This window comes from Photinus pyralis, unplaced genomic scaffold (assembly GCF_008802855.1).
Source record: "Photinus pyralis isolate 1611_PpyrPB1 unplaced genomic scaffold, Ppyr1.3 Ppyr1.4_LG4, whole genome shotgun sequence".
Taxonomy (NCBI): domain Eukaryota; kingdom Metazoa; phylum Arthropoda; class Insecta; order Coleoptera; family Lampyridae; genus Photinus; species Photinus pyralis.
The window spans coordinates 40310870-40321576 of record NW_022170511.1 but is presented as its reverse complement, the minus strand read 5'-3'; the positions used below and the strand labels follow the sequence as shown (position 1 = coordinate 40321576).

Sequence of the window (10707 nt, the reverse complement as noted above, 5' to 3'; positions counted from 1 at the left end):
GCATTTTGCAGGTTAAAAAAAAATTCCGATTTTGAGCTAATTCGATAATCGGATTGCCTTTCAAATGAGATTGGATCAATTTAGTACATCCTTCAATTTATTAAAGTCTTTTTAAAATGTTGCGAGGTTCTTTACGAGCAAATTGCTTTTCATAGGAAGTAAAGGAGACGATTACCTTCAAGATGCTGCTGTGTGTACCCCTATATGTCAAGAAAAAATTAATATACCTACTCCTACAAAAGTACCTATTTGATTTAATAAATTCTCACGGGATCCATTACCTTGAATTTTAGGTACGGAGCTGCTCCATTATAAATTATATGATAGATTGCCATCGGTTGTCGTTCAATATGTCAAAATCTTCGCCGTGATTTTTCTTCGCAATTGGACATGTCAATTTCCAATTACAGATTTCCACATCCATAGGCAGGTCTTTGTCTCCATAATTATCTCTGACTGATTTTCTCATCTAGAATAATTGAAATAAACACAAAAGGCTTATACAAGTCACTCGAAATTCAAGATGCAGTTTAAAGCACACAGAAGGAGAAGGCAATTCGCCATATTCATTTGTACCTGAGAAATATTCTATTTTTATGTAGGTATTTATAAGCTCCTGAAAAGGAATACCAAGCAAGATGCGCAAGTATCGAATAGAAAATGCCGTGTTTTACCTTCACACAGTGTGTGCCAGGTGGGTGACGCGGATGCTCCCTGGTCATCGCAAAGAAACGCATCAAAAGGGCTCGCGATCTTCTGCGCCGAAGAGGACGGGGGATTTTTAGATTCATTTGTAACGGGAGACGAGGTTTGGGTTCACTACTCCACGCCAGAAACTGAAACAATCAAAACAGTGGCGGCTTCCGGGTTCCTAAGTGATAAAAAGCCTTAATTTTGCATCCAGTGACTACTATTTGTTGCTCAACCCTAAATAACACTTGGAGAAAGAAAATCTCAGGCGACGAAGCGCTGAAGGCAGCTGACGATTCCTTCCTGTGCCGGTTGGTGGGAGAGTAGTAGGTACGACGCTTTCGGAGCCCAAAAGGTCATTGATCATGATGGGGACTACGTTAAAAAAATAGCTGTGTTGCACACATAAATAACGTACGTTTTCCTTAATTTAAAAATTTCCTGGTGTTGTTATTAAGATTTGCTCTTCAAGCTGAAAGTCTAAGATTTCAGAATGTGTAATTGGTTTCAATAAGATCATGTTGTGGAAACGCATTGGAGTACTTTGCAACCCTGGCCTTAATTATCTGTAACCTGATTAAGTTGCCTTGATGGGCTCCTGAGCTTGAAGTATTCCAAGACTGAATTCTACTTCCTGTAACCGTGAAAAGCTCGGGAATCGCAAATGGGCTTTGTTCATGCAGTCTTTAAATTTAAAAAAAAAACTCTTTTTAGAGCACTTAAACAAAAGTGTAAAAACAAATATTGATATTCTTTGATTAACAATTTCAAAATCTAATACGTATGCCTTTCAAAAGGGTATTATTTTGATGTTACACGTAAGATGTTGAAAAATCATACCTCAAGTTAGTAATTAAAGTGAAAAATTCGCGTTGTAACTTTAACGTGCAATCACGTGCTTTTACGAAGGACCATTTCAGCATAATTGCCGCGTTGTTGTGGTCGCATTATGAATGACCCCCCTCGTTAATGTCGCCATCGTTTGCTTAAATGCCACTTACTCAATTACCGCCACTCCACTTCGAGTCTTCGACTTTAGTAAAGTGCACAAAGGCCTGCCAAGTTATAACTCTAAACTTGGCGTACGCTCATATTTCTGAAACGTCGACTTTGCAGTTCTACTTGGCACATTCCGCAAACACTTTCGTTGTTCGAAATTTTATTGGAGTGCGGATGTGATTTACTTTACGACATGATGAAGCATTAACTGGAGATTGTTCTAGTATTTTACTCAGCCCTAGATGAACGGGCTCATTACAAACTTCATCTTACGTAGGTACTTTTTACTTGCAGCCCATTTTCACGGAAATAGTTCCATTCCTCGACGATGATGTAACCGGCGTCATAAGTTTATGGATTTAATACTTCAATTTGAGGCGAAATTATTTCCTACATGTTGACCCAATTTCGAAACCACAACTCTCGGCTTACCATTAAAACTAATGGGGTTATAAAATGTTTTACAGTATTGTGTACACAATAAAATTTACCTTGTACTTGATTAACTTAAGGGTTGACTATTAGAGGGCATTACTAACACTATGTCGTTTAGATCTGTTTAAACAATATTCATAATCAATAGAAGGTTAACATTCATTTATTTAAACGATGCATTAGTAACAAAAATGCCGTTACCATGAACTTATAAATAAAGATGGACTGCTGATCAAACAGTTGCATAGAGGTAGAAATGGCCCTAGCATGGGCGCCGCCATGATGTGCACTTTTTAGTTATTTTCTAGGGAAATTTTCCTAGTGCTCAAGTTTTGAGATTATTGCAGCCTTGGAAAATGACATGTGTCACAGTAATTTATTTAGAAAACGTGAGGTTAATGTTGGGTTAATGCTATACTGCATTCATTATAAGAAGGTAGCAGATGGCGCTGTGTTTGAAGATAATCACACACAGGAAAAATATAAAACGGCACCAAATTGTTGTAAAGTAGAAATATCCAGCACTGCAAACAGAAATAAATCTTTGACATTAACAGTTAATGACACTTCCAACAGTTTAGATGGCAACAGAAACTACCAGCTTGCAAAATTCGCCACACTTTTATGTTTCAGCGTAATACTGACTCGTGTTTTAACCAATCACACTGAAGGTCAAAGCTTCCCTATGCTTTCTACCGCTACCTTCTTAAAATGAATACATTATAGTTTATTAGTTGATTTGAATTTCGCGCTATGTGAGTGCATATCATGGCGGCCCCCATGTAAGTGTCATTTGTTAATTCAGCATTAGCAGTCCATCTTAATTTATAAGTTCGTGGTCGTTACATATTAATAACTTAGTGTAAAGAATTACACTATGATATTAATTAAATAACGTAATGTGAATGGATAGACAATTGTGTAGACTGTACTGTATTTTCCCTTATCAAATCCGAAGAAACCTATTGCAAGCGTTTGTACCGCGCGGAAATATTGAAAATGGTCGGGAATATGATTGTATTCACTTCTTATATCGAGCGTGTTTTCCGTTTCGATCGACTTTCATGAGGTAAAGTAAAAGCGTATTCTAAACTGAGATTCTTAATAAAAAAATACATTAAAAAAGGGGGACCTCACACGTGAAGCAACCAACTGGCAACAATTGAGAATAAATAAGCGGATATGCTAACAATATTTACAGAATGATGACGGGAAATTGATTAAAGTATTCGCTTTCCACATGATGAATTACTAAAAGAGAGCTATGCTGTTGAATATTCAGATCGATGACTGTTAAAATTGATTTCGAAACGTTATATTATATCAGAAAATACTTTTGATCGTCTACTTTTTGTAATTCCGTTTTTTTTTGTTTGACGTAAATTGGCACTTAAATTTACGTAGAATATAATTTCAAGTTCAACAATAAGACCATCCGTTACTTCCATTTCAGTTATGTCAACTACCTACAATCAAATCAAAAAGTAGACGGGCAATAAATCCTAATTAAAGTGTTTTTGCCAATGTCTCCCCAAAATCGATTTTTCTAGAATCTCTATATGACCTTTAAAACTCAGAATTTCCAGAACCTTCTTAGAATTTACAACGGAAGCTAATGCCACACTATTGGGTGTCATTTTGCATCGGTATTTCAGTTGCAAATAAGTGGTTGACAATTTCTTTCTTTTCTTAAACGGGAAATTGCACAAAAACTGTATCATAAAAATGGTTAAAATTCCTCCGACTAGCTCTTACGGTTCCCTATTAAACATTGCCTCTTTTACTCCCCTGGTTTACACAAAAGATCTCCTGATATTTATCTGAAATATTTGTTACAAATATACTCTGCAAAATAATAACATCAAAGTGACAAACGACTGTATATTGATGATATAACAGTACATTATATATCAAGGTAGAGAAGTCCAGTATTATTGCCTGAGCACCAAGATTACATCTCGAGGCGCTTGCGCAGAGGGGTGTAAGGTGCGAAGGCAATAATAGACTTCTCTACCGTGGTATATATACTATTTTTTTCACTAGGTACTAGCACTTGAAGTCCCCTAAATTAACATATTATATTGATAAGAAAGTGAACGGTTGGACAGAATTTTTTGTTTATTAATTTAACATGTCAATCAAGTGCGTTGAAGTACAAGTCAAACAGGCCATATTTTGTTCTGTCATTGAAATATTTTCAAAGAGTAATTTCGTTCGAATTTTTTCAAAATGTGACAATTTTAGGTATGTAATTTCTCTGGAAATGGCGGATGGTGGTAATTATTCATTTTAGAGAACTTGTCTAAACGTTTATTGAATTGAGCCAAATTTCGGGTTGTGTTTTCTAAAAGTGACAGCGTGACAGTTCTCATTATTGACTACTAGTTAATAATGTCCACATTATTAACCACTTTGAACAAATGCCGAGAAAGCCTACTTTACAAGTGGAAAAAGGGTTAATAATCATGCCATCAGACGCTAGTAGTGAAAAAAATAATAAGGACGATTTAAGGATGCATCTCCTTTTTTTTAACCTCTGAACTTGGTTTCTTTCACAGTGATTCCCTTTTGATTCCGATAGAGAAAATTTGATTAGAATACAACAAATTCAAGAGTTCCTTTTTAATAATAATACACATTAACACATTGTTCTCGATTACTTTAAGATCTTTCATTTAAACTCTTACTCGTACTAATACACTAGGTTAAAATTTACCTTTTTACAACGGATAGGAAGGCTATCGATTGAATTTGATCAGAATACAGAAATAAGACTAATCTTTATTTACCATTTTTTCCTCGACGTGGAAGATCTGGAATTCTGACGGCAAACTTATTCTAATCATCAAGGTGTTGTAAACTCGGAATTTTAGTCGTGTAATGACGTCATTTTCGTGGGAAAAAACGTATGTCCTATTAAATTTATTTGTTGCTAAGTAACTGACTACTGGTGTCTAATTACCTGTATGACTTTTACTATACAGTGGTGTACATAATATTTTAGCATTTTTTGATAATAATTAAGTCAATTTCCACAAGAAATCTATAGGTCTTAATAAAAGAAGAAGTCCTAATTAACTGACTGACTGACTGAGATATCAACGCACAGCCTAAACGACTGAAGATATCGAAAATAAATTTTTAACATGTTAAAAAATGCGAATAGTTCATATTTTTTGCGAGCGAAACCGCGATGGATAAAATGTTAGTATTTCAAAAAAGGTCATTTACTCACTAATTATTTTAATAACTTGCTCAACTAACATATAAGTAATATTAACATATTTTTGTTTTTAAATAAATAAAGATTAACAAAACGAAAATCACAGAATATTATTTAGGAATCAATACTCCCGAAAAGACCCAAAAAATAATTAGCAGAGGAGTACATAAAAATTCAAAGAACCACTATCGAAAATCTACACAAGAAAAAATTGCACTACCTTGATGAATAGTTGGAAAATCAAAATCGTAAAACAAAAATATACCAATGCCAATTTATTGCGATTGTAATGGTCACAGTATTAGAAGAAAATTAGTCGCCCTCGTCCGTATCGTCAGAGTCAAAATCAAAGTATTCGTCGTCAGTAAGGTCGTCATCTGCGTCTGTAGTGATAACAAGAGGTGGGATGTCAGAAGCATCACAAACTTGTACTGCTCCCCAAGCCTCTTGTATTACTTTGTCCGTATGGTTTACGTATTTCTCCCAATTATCCCTAGAAATCTCCCCGATAACCCTTTCCCATGTTGCCAAAACCTCTTGTGGTGATCCCTTAAAATTTGCAATGTACTGATCGTATTTTCGTTTACACTGAGACCACACTATTTCAATCGCATTAAATTGGCAGTGGTATGGCGGTAACCGTAAAATTTTATGTCCTAAAGGCTTAACATATTCATCAAGGTAGTACTTTTTCTCTTTGCGGCAATTTGCGCTGACAATGCTCCATATTTGATCCTTCATTGCCTTTTCTGGATAGCCGATATTTTTTTCCCCTAACCATTCTATCATTCTTTGTTTTGTCCATGATTTGGTGGGAATTTTCTCTAAAAGGCCAGAATGGTAGCTTGCGTTGTCCATAATAATTAAAGATTTTTCAGGAAGATTTGGCACCAGTTGAGTCTTGAACCAATTTTCAAAATTACCCCTGTTCATATTATCATGATAGTCCCCTGTTTTTTTTTCCACTTTTAAAAATCAAACTTGCCCCACCAATAAAGCCATCGTTCGTCCCAGCGTGGACAATAATGTATCGATGACCTAAAGAATATCTCTTTTAATAATATTGAAATATAATATCTTATTTTACCTTCATTGGGTTTAATTGATTCCGTGTGCTTAGTATCATCTTGCCAGCTGTTTCGAAATGATCCCTTACTAAATATCCAGGTTTCATCCATAAAAACCGGAGTATAACCCTCATGTCCCAAATTTTTGTTTTCAATGTACTCCCTTAAGAATTTTATTCGTTTGTGGACAATATCCGGTAAATCCATAAGATATTTTCTGTTATTGGACTTCTTCCATTTAAAACCCATACTTTTGATCCACTTTCTCAATGAATCAATGGAAAATTGAAAATATTCGTTTTGCTCCAGAAATTTTTGTCTAATAGTTGCCAGTGTAACATATTCCTTTTGGGAGTACATATAATAGATTGTATCCCGAATTTTATTCTTCAAATATTCTGTGATTTTCGTCTTGTTAATCTTTTGCTTGGTAGAGACATTAGATGCGTAATCTTTGTCGGATTTTACACCATTTTTTCTCAAATTTGAAATGGTTGTTGGGCTGACTTTCGTTGCTTGTGCAGTTCGCTGTATAACATTGTTGATGTCTAGTGGTATGTCATTCCGAACTTGTTCCTGTTCAAATTGAAAGAAAGCCAACACATTTAGAATTATTAACTGTGTTTGTTCGTTAAATCGATGAGGGTTTTTTGGCGGCATGTTTTGACGCTTTGGCGTTTTCAAAACTTCAAAACTGACAATCACTTGACAAGCATTTCAGGTAAAATTTAGCCACGACAACATTTCGGCAAAATTTTTTGTCATTGTCATTTTACATTAGTTAAACAAGGATAGACAAAAATGACGTCATTACAAGACTGTAAAATTCCGAGTTTACCTATCAGGTGTTTGCATGCTTAAAACCCACCGAATTGAATTTATTTATTCAATTTAAAGACTCCAAAATGAGGGGATAGTGTAACTGGATCCAAAACCATTGACACACAACATGGAATTTATTAATAGGTACATTTCGCTTGCGTTTGCTTCTACCAAAGTGCTCGCAAAATAAATCAAGCGAAAGAAAGTAAGCTACAATGGGCGCTCCAACTCGCCTTAAGGACGCACCAATATAAATTCAGTACGACGAAATACAGATACGATACAATTTGCAAAATCAGTGGTACTCGAACAAACATTACAGTGATACTCAACCAATAAAATTAGCCAATTTTTTAATTTGCTAAATTGATTCAAACGCAAACTCCATTAACTCTCACATACCTCTCGTTACGAGTGTCTGTAGGTAACAACAAAGATTATTATGCATGTTTAGAAAGCAACATTTGTAGAACTTGTAGTTCTTTGCACTTAGTGCAGTTTTGATTACATTGTAATAGCCCAGTACGAGTATTGAGCTCAATTGCAACGTGTACTTCGGTGTTGCACTAATGCAGATTAAGAATGAGCTTGAGACTTGTAGCACATTACACTTTCATGCTAAGTTTAATCAAGGAGCGGCATAACTGAAACTTTCTGAAGAGGTACGAAAATAAAACTACAACACAATTGTAACATTTTGGTCTCCTCAACGTTTATGCGTCTAGACAAAATTCGTTTAGGGTAAGTGTCTGGATAAAAACAACAGGGAATGGTTAAGAACATTGCGAGTGGCGTATCTCGTCTATTAAATATTAAATTGACACGGGCGAGTTAACAAAACCGAGAGCGCTTTAAAATAAACTGTCGAATGGAAGAAAATTGCTATTTGATACAATAAATTCTGAAATCGGGCACAGAACTAAACCTGGAAGACAGAAAACGTTCTATTGAGGAACGCCTGTAATAAAGTGCAGGTACGAAACGTAATTTGAAGTTATTTATAGACTATTTTCTAAGTCGATCGTGTACACTAGAACCTCAAACCTACCAAATTAGTGTCCGGATTAAAGCGGATGTACCGATATATTAAAAATTAGTGTTAAGCTCTCGCGCAAACGTTAAATTTATTCATTTTATTTCTTCCGTGGCACTCAGACGTTGCTTTGTATCAAGGGCTAAACGGAGAGTGCTAGACTCAAAGGCATATTTTGCATCTTTACTTCGTTTCAGCTGCATGCATAATGGAAGAGAAGCGCGTGCCTTTATTGTTAGCGATCCGAGTACAAGTACGTGTTGCTGAAACGGCGATGGATCTAATTTCTTTAAAAATATGAAATGTGCAAATGTGATCGAAAAAAAATACATAACGCCGCCGAACGTCTCTTGGGAGGCCAATATTTTATGTCAAACGGGTTAAGCAGGTGCCTTAGAGTTCCGATCGGTTAGGTTTTGTTCCCTGGAGTATCAATCGAAGCGATTACTTAGACGGAAGAGCCACTCTTTCTCATTTCGCGATTGGGGCGTCAGACCGGCAATGTATTATGCACTACCTAAGTTCCAAATCGCATTGTCACGCGTCAAGTACCCGTACATATTAATTAAAGCATCGCCAAATACCCACTCGGAATATTAACGTCCAACTGTAGGAGACTCACTTCAGCGTCCACGGGCTTTCATATTCGGAAACTAATGGATTTAGCGTGGCCAGAATATAAATATAAAAAATGAAAGAGAACAAGATTGGGATCCATTCATGGAAGAGTATTCATTGCAAGCTGCAAACAATCAATCTGGTATTCTACTACTTCATTGTTATAATAACTATACCAGGCTATGACATTCCGCTAATTAGAGCGGTGATAAAACGCATCAATCGATGGAATTCGTTCTATTCATGCTTTAAATGCGAAAATGGATAAATCATTTCCTGTATGACTTCAACGAGTCCTTTTTAAAGAAGAAGTAATAAATACTAATATTTAGAAATTTGTAAGTCGCCCTCTCGTCTATAACACATTCTTTTTCCCCGTCGTATTAAATCAAGTTTGGACGATAACCCTCTTTTTAATTCCTTATAATTGCTAAAAATTGCGCATTGTGCCCATGCTGACTATTAAAAACTAACCCTTCTACATTTATACGGAAAAAACTACGTCCTTGTCCAATCCTTAAATTCTTCCGTACTCATCTGTTCATTCCGAACCGCCACACTAAAGATCTCTCCGTTAAACCGTAGCTTTTCCTTGAGTTTCAATATTGTAATTATTTTATTTTTATTTCATTTTTCACATTCCGACTGAACCTGGTAAATTTCATCCGTCCTTTTACGAATACTTGCCTCGTTTTCAATTTGGTGCAATTACCTTTTTCAATGCATACACTACATTTCATTTTTCTCAATTTTCTGCGATTATCTTAGCGCGTTTTTCGGTTACCATCTCTGCAATTCCAGTTTCTTCCAATTAGATGACAAGTTTAATGAAATCGCAAGTATGTAGGAAAGATCGAATTAACACTTGGCCCCCCAGAACTAGAAAAGTATGTTGTACGAACTAATAACATAATGTAACGGAAATGCTCCAGACATGACGTCGCCTTTGGCGCTCTGGAATTTTCTACGCGCGCGATAGTAGAAATATTCGAGAATGTTCGGGACTTACATTGCTTGCGTGTATAAATGGTTGCGGACCGAACATCGCGGCAGTCTACTACCGAACGAGTACGTAAACATCGAGCGCGGAAATATAAATTGCGAAGTGTGAGTGATATAATAATCGATATAAATTGTACGGATTTTATAGTGTTTTAGTTCTGTTTAATAAATATTGATATAAATCGAACCCGAATTTATACATAACGTTACAATAAGTTAAATGCGGTAATTTGAATGTTACAATGCGGTCGGTACCAAAAAGACAGTTCATGGAAGATGCAAGAGGTACCCCTTTCCCTCTGGGGGTACAAGGTGGTCGATACCAAAAAGCCGGCCCATGGAATATGCGAGAAAGGACAAAAGGTACCCTCTCGTTCTTCTCCTCTAAGGACTTCAAGTTTAGACTGTCTGCGCTTTCAAAAATGGTTTTATTAAAGTGTATCTATCTACATGGAAGTGTCGCTTATTTTGTATATATTCGATTGTGTATTATACCTATTATACTACTTTTATTTAGCTGTTAACATACACATTAAACCCGACATATTTCAATAGACGAAGAAGTTAACATAACCTCTTACTAAAAATTAAGCTTCTAAAAGTGACCATTTTTTTTCTGTTGTACGAACTTATAAATAATAAATTAATTAAGGGCATTTTTATTAATTTCATGATCGTAGCTCGGAGTCCGTATAACGTCATATACCCGATTTTAAAATGTCAAACATAACTAGAAAATGCCCTCTGGCGTCTTTATTTTGAACCTGACGCAAAAAGTCAGCAAGAGACACGTCTTGTTGTAATTAACATTTTTCACT

At 35.7% G+C, this 10707-nt stretch overlaps 1 protein-coding gene across 1 annotated transcript; it reads right to left on the bottom strand.

The window, feature by feature from the left end:
* Positions 1–5548: 5548 nt before the first annotated feature.
* On the bottom strand, positions 5549–6991 carry LOC116167568. Its single transcript, XM_031482959.1, has 2 exons — positions 6435–6991; positions 5549–6385 (listed from the first exon to the last, which is right to left on the bottom strand). Exon 2 carries the CDS (start codon positions 6278–6280, stop codon positions 5660–5662), a length of 621 nt encoding a protein of 206 aa, XP_031338819.1. The 5' UTR covers positions 6281–6385; positions 6435–6991; the 3' UTR covers positions 5549–5659.
* Positions 6992–10707: the final 3716 nt, after the last annotated feature.

Coding starts and splice junctions, on each gene's coding strand:
- LOC116167568 (XM_031482959.1), bottom strand. CDS start 6,280: ATGAACAGGGGTAATTTTGAAAATTGGTTCAAGACTCAACTGGTGCCA.